General features: G+C 33.9%; 1 protein-coding gene across 3 annotated transcripts in view; it reads left to right on the top strand.

Annotated features, from left to right (window-relative positions):
• The window catches only part of EXOC5 (exocyst complex component 5), a 108,307-nt gene that overhangs the window by 29,316 nt on the left and 53,729 nt on the right, over window positions 1-25,262 (top strand). Inside the window, exons 12-18 of one of the 3 annotated variants that reach the window (XR_008550109.1) lie at window positions 204-351; window positions 1,819-1,927; window positions 2,375-2,495; window positions 3,960-4,046; window positions 6,534-6,642; window positions 6,764-6,979; window positions 7,601-10,589. Coding sequence is in view for 2 of the 3 variants with exons in the window: in XM_037503411.2 (XP_037359308.1) it covers window positions 204-351; window positions 1,819-1,927; window positions 2,375-2,495; window positions 3,960-4,046; window positions 6,534-6,642; window positions 6,764-6,979; window positions 7,601-7,789 (979 nt within the window). In the remaining variant the exon portion in view is untranslated. Of the gene's footprint in view, window positions 1-203; window positions 352-1,818; window positions 1,928-2,374; window positions 2,496-3,959; window positions 4,047-4,652; window positions 5,122-6,533; window positions 6,643-6,763; window positions 6,980-7,600; window positions 10,679-25,262 lie in introns of those variants that run through there. The other 2 variants (XM_037503411.2, XM_054690667.1) reach the window with 2 other exon arrangements.

Raw genomic sequence — 25,262 nt, 5'->3', positions numbered from 1 at the left:
TAAATATACTTATTTTTCAAATGAAAGCTTTCTGTTTAGAGATTAATGCTTCACTTCACAGAACTAATTATTGGAATTTGAAATTTTAGTGTCAGTATTGGTCTGTTTTTCTTTGTTCATGTATACTGTATTAAGTTTGAGAATGCTTGAAACTGAAATATATGTAAAGTGTTCTTTTTTCATTTGTTGATATGATGCACTAGTATTCAAGATTTGAAAGAGAGAATTAGACAACGTACCAACTTGCCACTGGGACCAAGTATTGATACTCATGGGGAAACTTTCCTATCTCAAGAAGTGGTGGTTAATCTTTTACAAGAAACCAAACAAGCCTTTGAAAGATGTCATAGGGTAAGAGTGATTGTAAATTTATTTATTTGTTTATTTATTGACCTGTGTTCACTAAGATATAAATCTGCTCTTTAATGAGGAACAGCTATTTTTTTTGGTAATAAAAAAAGGTGAAATTCTTGTTTGGAAGCAGGATTATTTAAAGATTATATAGAAATACATTTTAATATAATTTTAAACTTGAGTATACCAAATTTTTCTTATGAAAATTTTTCATCAAGATGTGAAAGGGAGGTTTAGACCTATAGCATAAAGAAATATAGACCATCAGGGAGAGGATGTCTTATAAACACAGACTTCAAAGGGAAAGAATGAAAAGTTGATGCCATTAAAATGTAGAATTTATAGCCACACTTTTACAAAGTAATAGATAACTCATAGCCAGTGAGAAAGGTATTTGTAATCAGAATTACTAGTAGGAGATTGTATAAAACCAATACTAGTGACTAATAACTGTATAGCACAAACTATATTGCCGCCACTATATTTTTCTATTTAATCGTAATAGTCCTGTGAGGTTGCCTTACTCCTATTTTACAGATGAAGAAGCTAAAAAACACATAGTTCTTAAATAGTGTAATTGAGGCTTAAGGCACTCTTTGTTATTTATATTGTGTGTGATCCGTATGTTGACATGTCTATATGCTGATAGTAAATCAATATAAATTGTAAATATAAATCAAAAAATAAAAAGCTACACATAAAAAATTTACATAAATAAATGTAGATTACTAGTAAAGTATTCAGGCTAATAGGGTAATGAAACTTAAGATAGGGAAAATACTATCTCATTTTTACTAGAGTGTCAAAGTTAAGAGGTCTGATGGTACCAAACCAAGTATTGCTAAGGAGGTGTATGAGTATAATTTCTCATATGCTACCAATGAAAGTGAAAATTGGTATAGTGATTTGTAATTTGGAAATTCCCAGGAGAAACTCATACTTGCATATGTTGTGTCTAACACCATAGAAGGATTATTTGTCATGACAAAAAATTAGAATCAAACTAGTGTGCCTCAAAAAAAAATGTATCAAAGTATTGAAGTAGGATGGAAACATGCAGATCGCGGCTGCTGAGGAGTTGCTGAAGCCCAGTGTACGCATGTTTGTGTGTGTTTGTGAGTGTGTGGTATTTGTATGAGTGGATTATATTTCTTGCAGCTATACTTGTTTTTACTGTGTACATTATGCCTTATTTTCTAGTGAGTCTCTCTGTCACAGGTTAGTAGTGACAGTTGTACAAGTTTGCAAAACTTTGATCTGGTATAAACCAGGAGAGCTGTAGACAAATAGGGAGCATTGTGTCACTGTATGTGCATATATGTGAGAGAGGTTTTAGGAGTGGAGAGGAAATTATTGTTATGCCTAAAAAACTGACTACTTCATATATGAAACTGACTTCTTAAAAAATGCTGGCTTTTTTAAGGTAGACTTTGAGGAATGATATATTTTGTTTTGTTTTTAAAGCTCTCCGATCCTTCTGATTTACCAAGGAATGCCTTTAGAATTTTTACAATTCTTGTGGAATTTTTATGTATAGAGCATATTGATTATGCTTTGGAAACAGGACTTGCTGGTATGTATATTTTTTATTATACTTTGTGTAAAATTCATTTGACCCAGGAAGCTGATAAGGACATTATTTAACAGTTACAGGAGATAATTAGGACTTACTATAAGAAAATTGAGAGAAGTTATTGTGAGTTATTGATGATGAGAGAATGAGGAAGGGAAGGACAAGGAATATTTCAAAATGATTCATTTATTGATTAATTTTTAAGTTTATTTCAGCAGATGAAGACTGATAGAGTGATGAAAATTTGAGAATAAAAATAACTGGATGAATTTCAGTTATCGACAAGTTAATTTTATTCTTCTAACCACAAAAGTCATTGCTGATTAAAGTCATTAAAACAGCAGTTATTTTTATTCATATTGCATATATAAAACCACATTCATTTTCTGCTGACAAGATGAATTTCTTAAAATATACTTCTAATATATGAATACTTTCCAATTTTAGGAATTCCTTCTTCAGATTCTAGGAATGCAAATCTCTATTTTTTGGATGTTGTGCAACAAGCCAATACTATTTTTCATCTTTTTGACAAGCAGTTTAATGATCACCTTATGCCACTAATAAGGTTTGTCATATTATCTGATTGTCATTGGTATTGCAATGAATATTGTAATATTTTATATATCTTTTAGTTAAATTTCAAAAGTAATACATGTTTATAAAAATACCTGACAGGAGGGTATGAAATGAAAAGTAAAAGAACTTTTCTTTCTTGCCTTTTTTTCTCTTCTGATGATGATAATTTTAATTTGAAGAGATTATTTTCATAAACCTAAATCTGATGTGAAAGGAAACCTGTAGGTTATCAAAACTCAACAAATTTGACATCCTTCAAAAGATCTAACAAGCACTGTCTACTTGTACCCACTTGTCATAAAGATACACAGCAAAATCTTTTTTGAGATTAGTGGGACATATTTTGATAAGGTGTTAAAGTAAGGTTTAATTGATATCCTCATCAATTTATGTGAACTTTTTTTTTAAAGATTTATTTATTTATGCATAGAAGAACTGGGGCTGTAGGCCAGAGGTGTGGAGAGGTTAGAGGATTCACCAGAGACAGTGTGGGGAGCAGAACAGGCAGATGTACTTAAATATACTGCTGAGGGAGCATTGAGCATGAGCAAGACAGGAGAGGTCTGCTGCGCAATGTGGGTCAGCTCCCTGGCCTGGGATTGAACTCCGAGCTGCAGTGGCTGCTGATAGCTTCATAGTGCTGAGATTTAACCCCTTGCACCACAAGGGAGGCCAAATTTATGTGAACTTTTAAGAGTATGTAAGGATTTAATAAAACAGTGTATATGTGAACTTGTTTTATACAGTTATAATGTTAAAGAAGAAAAATAATCATATAAAAAATAAAATTGTAGACTCTTTATTATAAATACTGATATGCCAAGAAATCAGTCCAGAAACAGTATCGAAGGTCACTTACAGTTCCTGAATTACTTTTGAAACATCTATACAGAAGAATTCTTTTTTATGTGCATTTTAGCTCTTTTAGTCTATTAGGGTTAAATATTCCTTATTAAATTTGAGTGTTTTGACATTTAGATAGCATTCAGAAAGGAAATATGATTGTCAAATATATCTGTTTTAACATAGGAAAGCTAAATATAACTGGATTGGCTATTAGTCTTTAAATTTTTACTATTTTTGTTAATTGTATTCTTAAAACTCTGGGGATCCTTTGAGACTTTTCTTACTGTTATGCCATCTATTTAAATGAAAAGGAAACCAAATAATTTAAAAATTCCAAGGATGTGTCTCCTCTTAGGTGAAAATAACAAATCTAAATCTTCCTCTTCCTTCTCCTTTAACTGATTATTTTTTCCTTGTGTGATTATTATAATAAATTGGGAATAGTGAATAGTAATTAATTACTAATGTATGTCTTGGATTTGTGAGCAAAATAAATATATTTGTATGTGTATATAAATATGTATCTATAACTACACATATGCATATGAAAAACTTAGAATTGTAGGATTACTAAAGTGATTTTTTTTCCCCTTTAAACATTCAACAGTTCTTCTCCTAAGTTATCCGAATGCCTCCAGAAGAAAAAAGAAATAATTGAACAAATGGAGATGAAATTGGATACTGGCATTGATAGGCAAGTTACTAGTTTCACTTTTTTAAAATTGTAAAAACACTGTTATACCACATGAAAGTGGTTTTCAGAGAAGAAAAATGTCTGTCTTCATTCTACCATTTTGCTATAGCATTTGGTTTTATTTTTGCATACTGCCTTCATTCTTAGTAGAATTCTCTAAGTTAGTTCTTCAAGTCACTTTGTCTAGATTTACTTTTAAGCCAGATTCATTTTAAACTATTTTTTGTAAATCCCCCCTGTACACTTGTAGACTACAAATGCCTTAAAAATGGTATGTAACATAGAAGCTTTTTTTTTATTTATAATTTTCATACTTAAATCTGAAATGCTTTAAATAAATACACTAATTCTCTAAAAGTAATTTCTACTAAGTGAATGCAAACTCTACATTCAAAAAGTTTTCATATTAACTTAATTGTGGTTAATTACCTGTTCATATTATAGGTTTCTATCCTTTATTTTTTTGAGATGATGGTAGGTATATATTGACTGATGATGATAACAACTACCATTTATGAAGCATTTGCTATGTGCAAGGCACACAGCAAGGACCTTTACTTGTATTATTTCATGTATTAGGTAGGAAATACTATTTCCATTTTACAGATGAGGAAACGGAGGCTTAAAGAAATTAAGTAATTTGCTCAAGATCACACAGTTAATGGTGGTAGAGCTGGGACTCAAATTCTAAAGCCCATGCTACTAGGTTTGGGTATGTCTTTTTTTATTTACTATAATTCTACTCCTTTCTCTTCTGTTCAAGAAAGCATATTTGAATGCAAATTAGTTACAGTGCTATAATAAGGATAACAAGGAATCCAGTCTAATTATGAAAATAATTTAAATTTTATTTGTTAGTAACAAATCTCTTGCAACTCACTTTCACATAGCTTCTCACTAAAATCAAGATCTACTAAAATGTGATAATAAAGGCAAGAAAAATAAAATCAAAGAATAAAGCTGGAAAATATGAAAATGAGACTCAGTTTACTATAGTAAAGAATTAGATTCTTAAAAGAGTCCTAAAAACTGGTTTCTCCCTTTGCTTTTAGTTAGACCCACGTGAGAATATACATGCATAGTACTTAATATCTTTGTAATGCATATGTATATATTATATATATTATAATCAGCACTTCCAAGAAGTTTGTATTTTCTTGAATTCCTCATTGACTAAAGTTGTTTCTTCCTGCTTTGCCTCAGAATACCTGAAATTTATTTTTGGGAGGGAGGAGATTAGATACATTAATAAGCCTTTAAAGGAATGTGAAATGTGTTGTTTCCTAGTGATCTTCTTAATATGTATAGCTATATAGTTTCTTTAATTGCCCTAATTGACTTTACTGAAGTCATAGTTATCTGTGGTGATTTCTTGAATGTGAATTGCTGTTATTCCTTTACGCATGTGTTGGGGTCAGGAGGTGAGCTAAACATTCATGTGCATCCTTTCTGATAGTTTCAGACAAGTATCCTTCTACTATTCGTCTAGAATTTGTTTCCTTGGAAGCTCATTCACATCATCTTCCCTTATTGCTGTTATCTCTCAATGATGTATATCAGTCCCTTGCATTTATTGAGGATTTGGGCTCACACTTTTAACCTTGAGTTTTAGATTATTTCCACTGTCGTGTTTGTGACCCATTTATTTTTCTTGATCATCTCTGCTTCCATTACCTACTCCTTTATCCCATAGGACCTTTGTTATCATTATTAACAAAAAAATCTCAAACCTCCGTACAATTTTCTATTCTCCCAGTTCTACTTACCTATTTTCTGACCCCAGCAATAAGTCTAGTCCTTAATATTTCATCTTTTACCAATTTTTTATCCTTTTCCTAACTTTACTCACCTTTCTACTAAGATTGCTTTGTTCATCTCTTGAATTTCTCCCTCATAACTATTTCCTTCAGCCATTATAGGTCCTGTACCAGATCCGATTCAGTGCAGTCTCTTTTTTCGCATAACTGGGTGGCTAATTGCTGTTGAAGAATATCACATCACATAACCAAAACTTTATTGACACTATTACAAACCCATGTTTTATTTCTCAGCTGAGTATTGAGTACCACTTGTCCTGCTTCCCGCTTCTCCTTAGAAGCTCTTATTCCTCTCCTATGCTCTTCCAAATGGTGGCCATTCTTAAGTCCTTTGTATTTCCCTTTCTAAGCATTTCTGTAGATAGTTTTGCCTTTTAGTTCCATAGTTGTTAAAAATATTAGTGACGGGCTTCAAGATCATTAATATTTCCTTAAACTATCAGGCAAACAAATCATTGCCTGTGTTCTGAGTAGGAAGCTAATAAACCAAGAGTTCTTCGATATTAAAACCTGGAATTTACTTTTTAAATAATTCTCAAGTCTACCAATAGCAGAATAGTTTTGTGGTGATATGAAATTAAATAATTTAAAGTTAAGTTAGTACAAATGAGATAAATGAAAGTAAATCTAAAATAAGTGGATCAAATATATGGTATTCTCCATTCTTTAGGACATTAAATTGTATGATTGGACAGATGAAGCATATCTTGGCTGCAGAACAAAAGAAAACAGACTTCAAGCCAGAAGATGAAAACAATGTTTTGATTCAGTGTACTAACGTGAGTAAAATGACTTGATGTTTGGCAAGAATATCTGCTTTAATACTTTTGTGAACATTTTCGCTGGTACATATAAGCTGGTACACATTTCTGTTTAATAAGAATAGAAAAAATTTTACAGGCCTGTGTTAAAGTCTGTGCTTATGTAAGAAAACAAGTGGAGAAGATTAAAAATTCCATGGATGGAAAGAATGTGGATACAGTTCTGATGGAACTTGGAGTGCGTTTTCACCGACTTGTTTATGAGCATCTTCAACAATATTCCTACAGCTGTATGGGTGGCATGTTAGCAATTTGTGATGTAGCTGAATATAGGAAGTGTGCCAAAGACTTCAAGGTACGTACACAATGTCAAACTTGTCATTAGATTCAACAGCATAAGTCATATCATTAAAAATCTGTATTGACATACCATTAATGATAAGTTTATAACTTTTGTTGGTAACTGTAAGGAGAGAGAGCTAACAAGTATTATTCTGATCATATTTTTAATATTAATACATATTTGCTTTGTGCTTCATTTTGGATAGGCCATATTTCAGTTCTTAGTCCAGATAAACTTGTTGACTTACATAACTAATGCAACGTAAGTCACATGTCAGGAAAACATGTTTTCTTAATGTATATCTCTCTGAAATCAGTTTTTCTTTAGGTTTAAATTATTTAAGGGCTAAATTAATGAGAACTACTTCTAGACCACAACGTATAAATAATCATTACTACGAAGAAACTATCACATAATAGGAATCTTTTCAGAAAGATTATAGCAAGTTTGAATGATGTTTAAGATATTTGAGTTTTAACATTTCAGATGCTTTTTAAAATTCTATTCCATTGAATTCCTTTTTCACATGAGTAAGTCCTGACTGACAGTATTTAAGTGAGAATTTATGAACTAATTATAAAACTGGAAGTTATTTTGCTTCATTTTATTTTTTCTTCTCTTATTTCAATTCAGATTCCACTGGTATTACAGCTTTTTGATACCCTGCATGCACTTTGCAATCTTCTGGTAGTTGCCCCAGATAATTTAAAGCAAGTCTGCTCAGGAGAACAACTTGCTAATCTGGACAAGAACATTCTTCACTCCTTCGTACAACTTCGTGCTGACTATAGATCTGCTCGCCTTGCTCGACATTTCAGCTGAGGTCGAATTTACAAGAGAAATGTGTTGTATGTCAGCAGGCCTTGGTTGATAGAAAGCACAGGAGATTTCTTATGATACAGCCAACATTTTATGGAAAAATGACTGGAAACACAGCAGCCATACTTAAATTTGAGATTTTATTTGAAATTTGGATACTACTAGCCATATTATTTTTTCACCCTTAAGTTGAATATTAATTTCATTTTTGAACGTATAAATTTCATATTCTATGATAATACATGTTGTAGTTTTCATCCTGGACAATGTTGTTGTCGGAAGGCAAATATGTTGCCAGTGTTTTAGTCCTTACTCTTTAGCATACTCCAATGGGAAATTTCACCACCCTGTTTTACATTAATAATGGATAAAATACAGCAAAATTGTATTTATTATTTATCATTTTTAATGACCTTTTCAGCACTCATTGTTAATCAAGTTATTATAGATTTTCTTAGAGAACATTTGCTTCTTTCAGAAGATTAACCATTCAGCATAATTTCCATAGTTGGTTGATTAGACTTTTTTCTGAGGTACAGTAATACTATTCCAAGAAAAATGTTATAAACTAAAGTGATGAAATGTTTTATGTAGATATTAGGAGTAGATCAGAATAGATCTGCTCTCTGAGTAAAAGAAAAACTTAAAGTTTACTATTTCTTATTTGGTAAACAGATTTTAAGCCAATGCTAGTAAGAAATTAATGAAACTACCTTATTTTATATTTCATTTAAGATAAGGTGGAGGGCCTTAACTAAAGGACCATATTTATTCATTATTTTAATATTATAAGGGAAGTGGAAAAGTGAGGTATAAGCTAAATGATGCATATGAGAAATGAAATATTGAAAATGCTTAGCAACAATGCAGTTCTTTAAGATTTCTATCTTAATGCTAAACTTGAATGAAATGGAATGACTAAACATGCAGGTAGTCTTCTATTTTAAGAGGAGTTGGGAATTGATATTTAGCATGTATATTCTAAGACTGGGGATGAGCTTTGCAAAGACTTGTTGCTTTTCAAATCTATAGTTTCTGTCATCTTTTTCAAGACATTTCTGCAGTAATTCCTGCTGAACGTAGTTAATTGAATTGGCTTACTATGGTGACATAATAAATCACTTATAAAATTTTAACTATCAACCGGAAATTTAGAAAGGCCGTTACTCTATAATCTCTATAAACTTGTTTAGCAAGAATGCATTCTTAATATGTAGTGTTTCAGCTTCCATTGTGTTGTTTATAAGAACATATAAACTTAAATGTTCAACTCATTCTTGGCATTTTTTTTTTCACTTTAATGTAGGCTTTTTGTCTAAGTTTGGAAAACTGCTTTTCTTTTAAGATTATGTTTCTGAATGTTCATGAACTTTACCAAAACTTCCAACTCCAGAGCTAGTTACTGTTTAAGTTATTGTTGACTAAATTTCCTTCATTTTTCTGTTTAGCCCAGTGTTATCAATGTAAGCAAGAGAAATGAAGTATGCCAAATTTTATCAAGCATTTTTTGAAATTGTGGCAGCTTTAGAAAGCAGTCTAGTTTTCTGTTCCCTAGCTAAGGGAGAACCAGAACAAGTTTGGGATACTAGAGAAAGTCATATGCTTGTACTGTTGCCATTTTAGAAAGCTCTAATGTAAATTCAAATTATACCTCTGTTACTTAAAGCCAACAATTTTAAAGCAGTAGTTTTACTGGCTATTTGAACTCTTTGTACACAGTGTCAATTTGTAAAAAAAAAAAAAAAAAAAAAAAGGAAAAAATATCAAATAAAATGAAGAGAACATTTTAAGACTTCCACATTGCAGAAGCATCAAATTATTTTGTTTGGATTAAGTTTTAAAATGTAAAGCATATAATTGTTCCTTAATATTTTGTTTATTATTTCCATGCTTGAGTTATGTGCAATATTTTCTATTATGTCCGTTGATAGGGCAGTGATAAAACTCATAAGTGAATACTTAATTTAGACGTGTTAACATTAATACTCAATAAACAAATTCCCTGCAATTGTTTTTTTTATTTCACTCCATTTTTACATTTTAAAAACATTCATATTGGTTTTTTAAATTATTTTTTCTTACATTTTTTAGATATTCCTGATTTTTCATAGGCTATGTACTCCAGGTTCTTTTTTCTAGCAGAAAATAGTACTTAACTATATAACCAAGGTTAGAAATTAGCCTAAACAGATTGTCTTTCTCTAAAAATTGTTTTGTATAAAAAAAATGCATTCTTTGTATTCTGACTTTTAAAGTATCTTCCTATTTATGTTCACCACAAAAATAATTTGCCCAAAATTTATGACTCAACGAAGATTATCAATAAATACATGTATTTCATATGCTAATGGTAAAATTTTAGGTAGTCATAATGGAAACTTTTTATTAGTAACTTTAGCCAATATTTGCTTAAGGAGAACCTTTACGATTTACCACAATTCCACATGAACTAACATATTTTGAAGTTGGAAATATCCTCTAAAACATTGCAAATTGTTTCTTTAAAACTTGTATATATTGTGTTTACATAAATGGTACAGAAAGTGAAATACAGAACACAGATTTAAGAAGGAAAAGTCTAGCTTCTATAGTTAATGATATTGAAAATGACAGTCAACTAGAATAAATAAATAGTACTTAAGAAGAATCATTAAGTGACAGCTCAGTTGGATGGAGCTTTAAACTGTTAAAAACAGTTAAAAACAGTTAACTGTTTTTCCAAGGCAATTATTAACCTCATTTTGAGCATCACCATTATTGGAAGTCACTGGGACTTCCTCTGTTTTAAAAAAGAGCTGCTAATGTAAGTTAATTTATGGTATATTTTAGATCATTTTCCCCTCTTTCACTATCTGAATATCAGCTTCTGACTAATTAAATTATTAGTATAATTATCAGCCAGCAGTTTGATTTCAGGTGAAGAATTTATTTTATTTTTTTTTACATTTTTTTTAAATTTTATTTTTATATTCCCCATACAATTGCAGTCCCCTTATTTTGACTCCAATCCTTCCTTTCCCTGCCCCACCCCCACCCCCCCATAGTGTGTCTCTGGTTCATAGTTGTTTGTTGATTTTGATTTTTTCTTTCTTATAGTTATTCTTTTTCCTGGTCCCTTATTTAGGTTTTCTAGATTCCTGCTATGAGTGAGACCATCCGGTATTTTTCTTTTTCTTTCTGGCTTATTTCACTGAGCATGATCCCTTCCAGCTCCATCCATGTTGCTGCAAATTGCATGTGTTTATCTTTTTTGAATGCTGAGTAATATTCCATGGTGTCTATGTACCACATCTTCTTGATCCAGTCATCTATTTTTGGGCATTTGGGTTGTTTCCAAAGCTTAGCTATTATAAATAGTGCTGCTATAAACATAGGGGTGCAGGTGCTCTTTGGAATTAATGTTTCTGTGTCCTTTGGGTAAATACCTAGGAGTGGAATTGCTGGATCATATGGAAGCTCTATCTTTAGTAGGTTAAGGAATCTCCACACAGCTTTCCATAGTGTTTGGACCAGTTTGCACTCCCACCAGCAGTGCAGAGAGTTCCTTTTTCTCCTCAAGTGGAGAATTTAATATTGCTTCCTTAAAATGCTTTTTTGTCATCTGTGATGGTGAATATTTAGAAGCATCCAGATAAGAGATTTTATTTCCTAAAATGCCACGGCTCCTTAAGATGGTCATTTTGTGTAAGGTAGCGTCTAATGCATCCTTGGATTATATGTGAAGGTATGCAAAATTCAGTGCATAATTTTTTAGTGACTTAAAAAACTCACATCTGGAAGTTTAACTTTTCTAATGCAAACCTATTCTTTGTATTACCCATGTATATTCCCCATTCACTCTGAAGTGTGAGATGTTTTCTAGAAATATACTGAATTCTTCTGTTTTCTTATGGAGAACTGGACATATAAAGGCTTGTGTACTTTCATCTCTTCATTTTAATTATATTCAGTCTGTTCTATGTCTTTCTGCTTAAGAAAGTATGTCCTGAAATACGTTGTATTTTGGAGGAAAAGACCAGTCCCTATTTTCAGGCTAAATGATTCTGCATGAAGTAAAAAGTCAGCGTTTTTTTTTCTCTAGAGGCATAATAAAGATAATTATAGCCACATTTATTGAAGTCCCCTGTGCTCTGCTAAGCCATTTTGCATATTTATCTCATTTGATTCCAAAGCAACCATAGGAGTTGAGTTATTATCTGCATTTGACAGATGAAAACCTAAGGCACAAAAATAGACTTGCTCAAGGTCTACAGCAGGTAAAAGGCTCATATTGAAACCTAGATTTGTTCATTCTTCTGTTCTTATACATATTCTTATATAATGTTGAATAGGTCCTTTAATTTGATAGGCTCATTGATTTTGCTTAATCTAATTTGTTTTCATTCAATTTGGTTTTGATCGTAGTGTTTTAAATTATGAGGTTGATATACAGGGTCAGTATCTAATTTACTATTGCATTTTTTTAATGTGTCCAATGTGTGGTCATACTTTTAAATTTGATTTTTAAAATTTTATAAGTGGTCATGAAATTTTAATTAAATATGTTTTTAACCGAATAGAAATCTTTCCACCAAAAATTTCTTTTTAGTGAGTATTATTTTATATAATTGTAATAATGTTTCTGCTTCATTTTTAGAAAGATCCCAGATACTTTGCACCACATTTTGTAACATGGAAGTAAATGACAATTCCTCCTTGGAAAATATGAGGAAATCAGTATTTCTGTCTTCAAAAAAACAATTTTAAATTTCATAAGCTTGCTAATTCTGTTAATTATTTAGTGTATTGGTACTTTAAATGACTAGTATTGGAATGGAAATGCTGGGAGGGCAAAATGTACTCAGTGTATTAGCAATGGAGTCACTTTTTATGTAATCTGTAGTTGCATGTTTAGTCTCAAAAACTTATCTTAACTCAATTTGTATTCCTATTACTGATTAGCCCTTTAAAAAGTTTTTTCAGTGAGGAAACAACCTCTCAAATATATAAAGGTGAGAAACCTGGTACATTAGCCAGTAAGAATTTTAATTGATGATTTAGAGCAGGTAGCTGATAACCCTGGGCTTAACAAGATTTACACTTTTAAACTAGGCCCTGTATACTTTATCACTATTATTCTGGAGATACTGGTAAACTTTAGTTGTCGGGATTAGTATGTACTTTGGGGGAATGGGAAAGGGAGACAAGTAATTAACCATACTTGCTCATTTTCTAAGTGGTTTAAAAGGTTGCAGTCTGCCTCACCATACAAAGCCAATTTAAATATGAATATATCACATTATACTCCAAACAGCAAACAACCTCAGTGGAAAGTCATTTATTCAGAAGGCATAGATTTGCGCTAGACACCAGTGATGCATTACAAATATATAATTATTTGCACTAATATTTGAGCAGGTGGAATGGATTAGAACATAGTCAACATTATGCTGCTGATAACATGTATTTTTCTATATTAATATGTACTGTGCAACATGTATTAAAATTGTTGATAATTCATTTTAGCCAAGATACTAATATTTATATTAGTGTGTTTAAGAGACAGTATCCAACTGAGTCACTTTTAATTTAAAAGTCTGAAACTGGAATTAAGTTTACTTTCAAACACCACTTACATTACTTTATAATCAGTAGAAGGTCAGTAAAAGCTAGAATTATCAGTGACTGGTAGCGTAATAGAAATGTGGAGGGCTTAACAATAGGGGTAGGAATTTGGAATAAGTTAAGTTTCATTTATACATTAGATGAGTGTGACTTCCTTTTGTTTTTACCATTGGTGATCTTAAATGAAGGAAAATGTCTTATCCCTTCCAGTGTATTTTACTAATAAACTAAGCATGAAGACTGATTGGAAATAGCTCCCAGAAATTTATCTCCAATGGTGGACTTCCAATTTTTTAAATTAACATTTGAGAGGTGGGAAGACTTCTTGTACTCTTAAATCGGCAGGTACCTTTGAATAAGGAGGTTTTTTTAACCTGCCTATCATTTTGATCTTTTTACTCTGGTAAATTTGGTTCCTTTGAGCTCTGGTGTTTTGTTGTGACAGTTGCATTAAATCTGAAGTTTTTGCTATAGAGAATACTATGCAGATAGAATCCAGACAGTGCTAATCTAATGAAAAACCTTTGAAACTACCTCTAGATCTTTTTGCAGATTTTGTGTGCTTTTAGGGGATAACATGAGGGAGTCATTTGAAATATGTGAAAATACAAGAAATACATACTTAAGTGCCTGCCTATTTGGGATTCTCCACTAGAATGTATTTCCAGTTTTTGCCACAAGGGGGAGAAGTTATTTTTATATTGTAGAAATAGCTACATTTTTATTGGGTTTAAAAAATAGAACATAGCTTTTCTCTACTGAAGGGTACCTATGAACATGTCACTATCTACCTAATGGAGTGAGTGGAGAGAAAGTTTAAGATCTATAATTCGTGTGTGTTAAAATCTCTGGGGAAATTAAAGATATAACTCATAGTTTGGAAGAACATATATATATATACACAGTGGATATAGGAATTGGATAAAATTCATCATAATTTAAAATGCTTTTTAGAGAGAGATTGAATTCCTTTAACAACTTTTCAGAATAAGAATCTGTTGATTGATTTTTTTTACATTCTGCCTTTTAAACACTTGGAACAATTTCAAGTATACAGAAAGGCTGTAAATACTGTATAAATAAAATTTTCCACATTTTGAGAGTAAGTTGCCATCATGATGATCACCCTCAAATACTTTTGTATTTCTCAGAAGAAGGTATTCTGTATAACCACAATACAACCATCAAAATCAGGAAGTTAACAGTGGTATATTATTCCCATCTAATCCTCAAATTCCACTTGTTTTACTAACTGTCCCAATAATGCTTTATAGGATCTAGCTGAAATCATGTGTGCCTTGGATTATGGTATCATTTCTTTCATGCAGCCTTTCTTTGAGTTTTGCAGCTATTGGCAATTTTGTAGATTATAGGCAGTTAATTTGTAAAATGTTCTCGATTTCTATTTATTTGTTCTATCTGTATTAGATTTTGGTTGTGCTTCTTTGACAGAACATTACAGGATCATTTTGTGTTTTTATTGCATCCTCTCAGGTAATGCACAATTTCAATTTGCCCTGCTTCTGATGATCATTTTAAAGCCCTTACTTAAAATGCTAAGCAAGGTACCTATCAGGCTTTTCTCAACTATAAAGTTAGAAGTATTTTCCCTTTTAAGTATTTTAAAGCTATATGTATATCTTGCACCTAATCAAAATGTCAATTTATTAATATCAGTATGGATTCATTTTTCTATTCAATGGATTATAAGCTGTTACTTACTTTGAATCTCAAATTGTCTAATCTTTGGTTAGTGTGAGCCCCTTCAAATTGGCTCCTGTGTCCTTTTGACATGTTCCCAGCATTTTAAATCACATTTTTACTTCTGGGCACACAGAATTTTCCAAACTTCTCTTGTACTTGTCTTGCCCCAGCACAGGATCCAGCCATTTCTCTGCCTTTTAGTGGAGATTGGTATTTAGAAGCCACAACTTATACATAAGATGTGCTCATTGTAATTGGGATGTCATTGCCCCTATCCTCCTCAGTGGACAGTACTAGGGAAATTTGTGTGTGTATATGCAACATGTATATTTTATTTTACATACAATATATGTATCTTCCCTGTGAGACACCCTTCTGAACCCACTTGAGCTCCAAGAATTCCCATATGGGGTTTCTCTCACCCATTCAAGAGGACTTCCTTAAACTCAGCCTTCAAAACTGGATTTTAGAACAAAGTTGGGGAAATGAAAAGAACCATTTAAAGAAACACAGATTTAAAAGCCCTAAATAAAAATTACTGAAACTTTGTCATTCAGAAACAACTCTATTTTGGTGTGTTTTATTGTTGTGAGCAAATTAGTGAAGCTGAATTGAGGGGACGGTAAAATGTTTGCCAGAAACATGAAACATACTTTGAAGGAATGAAATTTGAGATACAGACCAAATGTTTTTCTATACCTCTTGCTATCATGAGTAATTGCCAATTAATGATAGAATACAGCAGAGAAACTGCTTGTATGAATGGGAACCTATTAAAAACCTATTAAAGACACACAAATAGGATACTTTCACTAATAAAATTCAAAGGAAAAAACTGATAACAATTATTAATTTTGTAGGCAAGAAATAAAAATACATTTAAGTAAAATAGACTGAAAAATGAGTCTATACTGTACTGGGTTTAATGCATACTTAATTTCATGTGTAACATTCTATACATGAGCATAATACTCAACGTGGTTTCCTTGTTAGGTCTCTAATCACTGGTAAAAGCTAAAATTCTACAATTTTTTATGAAGTATTTTATATTATTCTTACATTGCTTTTCATTTTTGCATAATGTATGCATTTTCATTTTGGTTATATTCCCCATACAATTCCCACCCCCTTTTTCTGACCCTAATCCCTGTTCTCCCCACCCCCCTCACTGTAGTGTGTCTGTAGTCTATAGTTGCTTGTTGATTTTGATAAAATTCTACAATTCTAAGTGCAGGAAAATGCATTCATTCTATTAAGAACTTAGTGTCACAACTGATTAGCTCAAGATGACAAAGTCACATTTTAGCCCAATGGAAAATATCTGAGAATCAAATCCTCCCCTAATGCTTTCCATATGCTATATAACCATATATCATTTTGATTATTAGCTAACTCTAGGGTCAGACAATGGCAGCTGTGCATTTTGTGCAAGTGTAAAGTCATTTTGTTACCTTGTGCAAGTGTTGTAATGTGGGGAGAAAAGCTATTTGTGATTGATTTTCATTCTCACCACTTGTAGCTGATTTTTAAAGGCATTTCCCATGTGGAATCATCTCATTTATTCATTTTCATCTGGCAAATGTATTGAAATTTTATTCTTTGCCAGGCACTGCATTAGGAGTTAGAGATATTAAGTAAAAAGGTCTTGCCCTCAAGAGTCTAGCCTAATGATAAAATTAATATATGCAACCAATTACTGTACTTTGTAATAAGTGCTGTAATAGTAGCATGGAACTGGTGCTATAAGAACCCAGAGGTAACTGTTACTAAATTTGTAGGAGGTTGGGCAGGTAATTAAAGCTACTGAGATTACCTCTTATTAAATACCTACTTTACTAAATGTCAGACACTTTGCTAAAGTATATTTGTTATTGCACTTAATACGCTAGAAGGTTTTTACCATTATTACCCCCATTTTACAAAGGAGTGAACTAAAGCTATGTAATTTGACCAAAGTTATGTATCTAAAAAGTTACTGAGTGAATCCAACCCATACAAGCAGTCTTCCAGAGCCATTGCTTTGACCACTTTATTCTATTACTGAACACAAAATCAGGCACTCTGGAGATTCTACCAGCCTTCCAAATGTTGAGGCCAATTTAACATCTTTCAACAAAACTCTCCAAGAACTTTCGTGCACCAAATTCAGACTAAGAGGCTCTTTCTGCTCTAGCTCCACTCCTGATTCCAATGCCGATTTCTTTTTCTTTTTTTTTTTTTAAAGATTTATTTATGCATACAAGAACTGGGGTACAGGCCAGAGGTGTGGAGGGTGAGAGGATTCACCAGAGACAGAGTGGGGAACAGAACAGGCAGATCACTGAAATACACTGCTGAAGAGAGCAGTGGGTGAGTCAGGAGAGGTCTGCTGCGCCATGTGGGTATCTCCCTGTCCGGGGATCAAACTTGTGCTGCAGCGGGTAGCTTCACAGTGTTGCATTTTAATCCCTTGCATCATCAGGGAGGCCCCATTTTTCTACTTTAAAATGATTGAAGGAGGCACTCGAAGGTAGTCACAGTAGAGGGGATTTTCAGAGCCCAAAGTTAGTTCATTTTCATATTATCACAAAGGAGCACCAAGAGTCCTGTCTAAATCTACACACAGGGAAGCATTTCTCCAGAGCTGCAAGAGCCCAGCCTGCCACCACCACATTAGTCACAAAACAGAACTAATGACAATGAATAGCATTCATGTAGCATTTGTTCTAGATGTTATTTTTATGATTTTACATTCAGTCTACAAAAAACTGAAGACGTACTGATGTTATCACCATTATTTTACAGATGAAAAAGTCAAAACATGGAGTAGCCCAGTGGAAATCCACCCAGATTGAACACAGGCCATCAGATCATAACCACCATATTACATTTCTTGGAAAACAAATTGCTCATATTATATGTCGATAATTTCACTTGTTTTTCTTCAAGATCAACTGATAGACCTTTAATCTCATATAACAAAAGAGCCTATCCTGGATAATTTTCTCCAAAGGGTACATATCAGAATATAGTACATTTGTTTATTACTACAAATCCAAAATATCCAGGATCATTTCACAAAATAATAGGCAGATCATTTCACAAAATGAACCAAAAAATTTGAAGTGAAAAATTTGAATAATCCTGCCTCTTAGTGTTCAACTCTGTTGAGTCATGTCATGGATTTTGATTGGTACAACTTCTCAAAATGGTTACTACTCTTAAAGAAATTTATATATTTCACACTTAAATGAGCAGGAAGTTGAACATCAGTGCAACCCTTAATTGAATGAGCAGAAGTTCAAGTACCCGGAGAAATACATAGAGGTCAGGGAGAGAAACTTCCCTTTGTTTATTTAGGCTAGTAGTGAAGAATTCATAGGCCAGTTGGGAATAGTGTTACCTAAATGTTGGACTAGGTGAGACCGAAAGCATGGTGCAAGGCAATGAAGACAACTTGGGTTCATTTTAAGGTTATTTTTACTCAACCTTAAATGAATAGCAATACAAGTGAGTGGAGAGAACTCCAGTGTCTCCCTTTTCCTCATGGAAGGGTACCCAAAGTTTAGGGGTCAACAGCACATTTCTAGTGAGGAGTCATCCCAAAACTACTGCAGAGTGCTATTAGCCTAGAGCAGATGCCCTATATTAGAGCTTGGTTTACTCTATCCACTCAATTCCATAAATATTTACTGAACACCTACTGTGTGCTAGGTATTGTTCTAGATATGTGGGATGTATCAATGAACAAAATCCTCCAGGTTATCAAATTTACGTTCCTGTGGCAGAAGTCAATCAATATAAGTAGATTCTCAGTGCATTTGAAGGAGGTCAGTGCTTTTTGGGGAGAAATAGATCAGATCATAGCAAAAAAGAGTTGTCAGGGAAGCTTTTCAGTTTTAAATATGGTGAACAGGATGGCAGGGTCGGCTTTGTGTGTGTACAGTCTGTGCAGGGACCCATCCCCATATTTCAGAATGTTTAATGCTCTGCTGACATCATCTTGAAATTCTAAATAACTTTTTCTTTGACTTAGTTTTTCAAGTAAAGCCTGATTGGACAATGGAGTATGCGTGTAAGCAGAGGATATATGCATCATTATCTATTATTTATTTCTGCCATGTCTGTTGAGATTCTAATTGGAACCACATTGCATTGATACATTATTTTGGAGAGAATTAACATTTTATAATATTGTTATTTTCATTCAAGAAGATGTTTTTCCATCTGGTTTTATTCCTATATAACGTCAGTGATATTATATAGGGGTATGTATTTAGGGTTAGAACATTTCCTTTTTAACTTATTTAAATTTAAAATCTACTTGCATTTATTCCCAAGCACATCTTTATCCATCTATCTATCTATCTGTCTATCTATCTATCTATCTATCTATCTATCTATCTATCTATCTATCAATCATCTATCAATCCATTGATCCCTTAAACACAAGCATTTTATCCTTTGACTATAGAAGAAGGGAGAAAGTTTTACGGAAATGTACAACTAGAAACAAAGTAGTCTATTGTTTCCTGGCATGTTGTATTCCTAGCTTTCTTTTCCTTTCCAGTGTATTCTTCTCATTCAAACTCATTGGAATTAGACAAATATCCCTTTCAGGGGAAAACAGAAGCATCAGTGAGTCTCAAAGAGTAGCAGTGGACAAGACGAAGCCTGCACTAGTCATGAGAACAGACTGCTCTGCTTGGTTACTTGTTGGGATAGCCATAGATGTCAACAAGACCAAAGAGTAGTAGCCAGAGAGGTCATTGACCCTGTGGCCTCTTGGGTGGGGTCTACGTATGTGCCTCTGACACTGATGACCAGTGTGGGCTGAATCCAGAGCAGCACCAACAAGGACCACAGGCACTGATCGGAGTGTGGTTCAGGCCTGATTTGTGCAAATCAGGGGAATTGGAGCTCATCCCAGATCAATAAGGCTTTACATCTTGTAAATCACAACAGACATATTTCTTTGGCAGTATTTTCTACCAGTAGTAGAATGTGCAGCAGATGTCCAGAGATGGTGAACTACATGAAAAATAAGAGCAAAATCAGAAAAAAATAACAGAAACAGGTGGCTATCCTAGACTAAAATTAAGAGGACACTGCAGAGCACACTTTGGGAGGCATTGTGACTCATAAGGCAATCAGCCCAGCAAGGACAAGCATGGATCCAAAAGGAGACTAAGGCCGAAAGAAGAGGTTTGAGACTCTGCCTGAGATTACTGTTTGCTTTGGGGTACAAGAAAATAACTTTAGAGAAAATGTGTGGAATATAATGAATTAGTTTTCTATCCTAATGCACTACTTCAGTGGACTCAAATACCATTTACTTATAGCTTCTTTTTTTTTTTTTGATTGATTTGATTGATTGATGCATACAAGAGCTGGGGTACAGACCAGAGGTGTGGGGGGTGAGAGGATTCACCAGAGACAGAGTAGGGAAAAGAACAGGCAGATTGATTGAAGTACACTGCTGAGGGTAGCAGCCGGCAAGTCAGGAGAGGTCTGCTGCACCATGTGGGTCACCTCCCTGGCAGGCTGGGGATCGAACTCGTGCTGCAGTGGCTGTGGACAGCTTCATAGTTTGTGTCTTAACCCCTTGTGCACCAGGGAGGCCCCTTACTTATAGTTTCTTTCTGAGTCATTTCTTCAGATGTTCAGATGTTCAGAGATCTTCAGATGTTCAAATAGAGTAGAAGCAAAAGAATCTTCTGCACCCAGCTGAATTTCTAGCCTTGAAAGTGGTTTCTATCAGAACACGTAATTGCCATGGCCTAGCTCATAGGTCACTGCAGTTTGGGGGTCATAGGAAGGTAGAATGGGGCTGTTGTTTAGACCCAACTCTCAGCATTCATTTTTCAGTGGAGCATTGTGCAAACCACAGGCATGGGAAGAGTTAAGTGTGTCAAACTGCACACATAAAATAAGAAAGAAGAAGAAGGAAATGTTACCAGCATATTTTTAAACAAAAGACATGAAAACTGCAGCTCTTCTGGGTATGGAGAAAAATTTCCTTTTCATACATATTGACAGCCAGAGGGGGTTATTATTGAGAATATGGGTAAAGTTACTGCCAGTTTCTGCTGGTACTCATGTTTAAAAAGAAACTATGGAAACCAGGAGAAGGAATATTAATTAAGTTCAAATTTGGAATGTCTTTGCCAGGAGTGGATGAATGAATTCAATGAAGCAACCTGTTGGGTTGTAATTCAATGTTACGTTAGCAATTTAATAGAACACTGAACTTTTCATAAATTAACACTTTGTTTTAATAATCTTATTAAAAGGTTTTTTCTTGATAAGATTAGTCCTGGAATGTAACTTTGGTCTAAATTTAAAGAATCAGCAGATACTTTCTTTTTCACAATTTTAACCAACCACATTATTGGTTTTTACTAAAAAATGTTTGAAAAGCATGTTAAAAAGCACAAAATAATATAGACAAGTAAATCTCTTTCCCACTCTAAACTGTCTCTGCCTCACCCCTAATTGAAAAAGCCTGTTATTAGTTTCATGCCTATACTTTAGAGGTAGCAATTTACTACAAATTCACAAAATCTGTTGTTTGTTAAGCCTAGCATAGTCTTTAAAAAGTGCCCTAGTATTATGTATATCTTCGATACATGTGTGTATTTCATCATCATTGAAGGCCCTTTGATGATTCCATCTTTTGGGTATTAATCACAAAAATGCATGCCTTGTAAAAGAATATTTCCTAAGAGTGAAAGCAATATGGATGCCTGGAGAGGGTAATGCTAATGACAAAATACAAAATGAGAAAATTATTCACCTGACTAAACCTGGAGAGTTTACAAGTAAAGCTTCACTGGCCACTGCAGGGTTTAAAGGAAGTTTCCACTTTACAATGTGAATATATTGCAGTCATCTTAGTTCTTAGACTAATTTGCTTTTTTTCTGGTGGGGAGGATAGCTATGTTGAGAAAACACTGACTAAATGGAAAATCAGCTCCATTTAAATGTGAAGCTGTGTTCTAAACACCAGCATAGTCTGCTGAAGGGCTCTGAACATTAAGCCGCGTGCCTTGCTGAGCTTCATTCCAAATAGACAACAGCAGATGGTAACAATGCACTTCTCATAGATGGTAGGAGGGAGGCAGTCTTGTTTCAAGTAATACTATTTCTGGGCGATAATCCAAAATGTGCAGTAGGCAGAAGTTAAAAGGAAGCGCTTGCTTTTAGGTTTTTAAAATATATCCCTTAATCCTGGGTGATGATTGACAATCATGATTTAGAGTATGAGGGGCCTCTCTTTAATCTGGCAAGTTTGATGTTATTTGCGTATCTAGTAGGGCTTTTATTCAACTAAAACTAAGTGGAAGCCTGTGCAATTGATGCTGCATTTCAGAATTGATTCCTGGCCTGGTACTCTATTTCCAGATTAGTAAGTACACAGGATCCATCATCCTCATATTTTTGAAATTTAAAGACTCTAAAGGTATATTTACAATGAAAATGTTTCTTGCTGTATAAAGCTACGAGCAGGAGATGACAGGTTTTTTCCCTATAATTTAATTTCTTGAGACAAGAAGCAATGTATAAAATTATATTAATCTTTGTTTGAGTCTTAAACTGTATTAGTCATTGGCATTTACTAATGACTAAAACGTCATTTTTGGCTTCATGTGGTTTGTGACAAGTTCTTGGGAGAAACGTTAGTGAATTACCTCCAGTCCTGCTTCTATTATAAAGTTTCTAGCACAGTTCTTGTAAGGGATAGATCAATGTTTAGCCATTGTATTCCAATTGTTTTATCGACTGTGACAGTAAATTGATTTAAAAGCACACATTATTAAAATAGAATTAATGAAATCATAAGCCCCAAAAGATATAACTAAGAAAAAATTCATAGGAATTAAAGGTAACAGATCATTTTAAGAACAGTAACAATAAAAAGCAGTCCTCAATAAGGCACAAACAAGCACTAGCGTTGATATCTCCGTCCGTCATACTTACTTTAAACAAAATAAAATGGGCTTAGGTAAAACCCAAGCTACTTAGTGTTTGGCCTATGATCTCATTGTGATATTTCAAGTTATGTAATTTGGGGGAAATTTTAAGAAGTCAAATGCATTCATTATAGGAAATTTGGAAAATATGGAAAAGTTTAAAAAGAAAATAAACATTATCCTCAATCCCACCTTTCAGAGACAATAGCTATTGTGTGTATTTGTTAATTTCTCCCTTATCTTATCATGTCACAAAGACTAAGATTTAAGGGCCAAAATGTACTACATCCCAGGAGATGTCGCTCTCAAAAAGGGCTCCTTGCTGCCTCTGGAGGAGTGAAGGACACGAAGTGCTACAGGTTTGGCTACAGCTGCAGCGGTAGATCTTTCTTCCCAAAGAAAACCCCAGTGATGGGATCCTTTGTGTTTAGAATATGTTCTAATAAGTGAATGTTGATAATACCCCTTACTGTTAACATTTCAAAAACCCACTTTTGCTACAAAATCATGTGTTTGATATTTAAAGGCTAAGAAAATAAATCCAAGTGATAGAAAAATAGTATGAAAATCACAGTGCAGTATCCATTGCACAATTATTAAACCCAAATTTCCTTTGTCTTTGGAATTGCAGTTTCTTGCTAGTAAATGATTGAGGGACTGCTTAAGTGAAAATACTGGATTTACTGTAGTTTAGGTCAATTTATTCCAAGAATTGCATAGGTGATTCATCAAATCTTAACAAGGGTTTTCAGTGTAGTTAGAATGACATCTTCAGATTCAAAATTTAGTCCCAACCCCTCATAATGCCAAATCCAAGGAAAAGTCAAGGACCTTTCTTTCCAGTCAGCAACAGAGATCATCCTAGAAATAAATCTTGTCACATGGATTTCCCTTTACCTGGCAAGCACTTCCTCTCCCTTCCTCCTACCCTTATACCACTGGTTGAACTCTACCATTCAGCTGCTCCTCAGTGCCTCTTGTGCCATGAAATCCCTGCCCTCAATCGGTCCCAGCCGCTCCTACCATGCTGCCTTGGGAACTGGCCTACATACCTCCTCAAAGTTCTCAGCACCTCTGTTTTCCTCTCTATTTACTGTCTTCCCCTTGGCTGTGCGCTCCCACAGCCTCACACAGAATTAAAAATGATTTGTTGACTGATTGACTTACTAAATAGAAGAATAAACAAATAGATGGGTGGATTTGCCTATGAGATATAAGTGTCAGCACCCAATCTAGCAGTGTAGAGTTCACACAGTAGCAATACTAAGTCTCTGTGCTTATTACTCTTACTAAATGTTTATCAGACATTGCATTCAGTGCTTTAATAAATTACTCGTTGGTAGTGATGTTGCTATTATTCTTACTTTACAGAGAAGGAAACAGGCTTAGAAGGGGTAACTCAATTTTCCAAAGACATCCAATCAGTAGGCCACAATCAGTGACACAAGCTCCTGCTGTGGAGTGAGCGCCAAAGCCTGTGTTGCTTATTTCTGTAGCAACCAATAATGAATAAGTGGGACCGCCATCTATATAAGAGAAGTTTTGGAAAGGACTAAGAAACTATAGTAAGACTTAGCCCCAGATATAGTAAATGCTCAATAAACAGCAGTGCTATTGGCTTTTGTTTTTTTTTAATCATAGTCTTCCTGGAAACAATTAACCCTAATAGCATCAGGGGAAATCTGACGAGATTTGGACTGGTTTGACACAAGTGAACACTGCAGATGTTGAAAGTACTTGTTTAATACTTGTTCAGTGGGAAGGAGTCAACCCCAGCGGGATGATTCCCTTCCCTTCCACATCCTTCCATCCCCTCTACTCTACCTCTGTTCCCTTCCCTCCCTTCCCTCTCCCTTGCAGTTTCTTCTGAAAGATCACCTACTTCAGTAGAAACAAGACGGTGCTACACTTGGCCCTTTGTGTTCGGAAGTGTGACAGTGACACTGAGCACACTGGCAGCATGTTCCATAGCATTTTAGCACTTCTAGTAAGTTGGGGCCTCAGTCATTTGTCGTGTTGGCCCACCCCAGAATCTGACCCTATCTAAAGAGTGATAATACTATGGTAAGTGCCAAAAATGTCACACAATTTTCCTGGTGTCTACATGGCTTAGTGAGCCTCAAACCTAGTTTCGAATCAGCTTATTTAGGGAGTTTTAAAAGTCATCAGATTCCCAGCACCTAATCTCAGAGTTTCGGCTTAAGGAGGCCAGGGGA

The sequence above is a fragment of the Talpa occidentalis genome, unplaced genomic scaffold (genome assembly GCF_014898055.3).
Source record: "Talpa occidentalis isolate TD23 unplaced genomic scaffold, MPIMG_talOcc4v2.1 talOcc4.11, whole genome shotgun sequence".
Lineage (NCBI taxonomy): Eukaryota > Metazoa > Chordata > Mammalia > Eulipotyphla > Talpidae > Talpa > Talpa occidentalis.
This window is presented reverse-complemented; position numbering and strand designations above follow the sequence as displayed.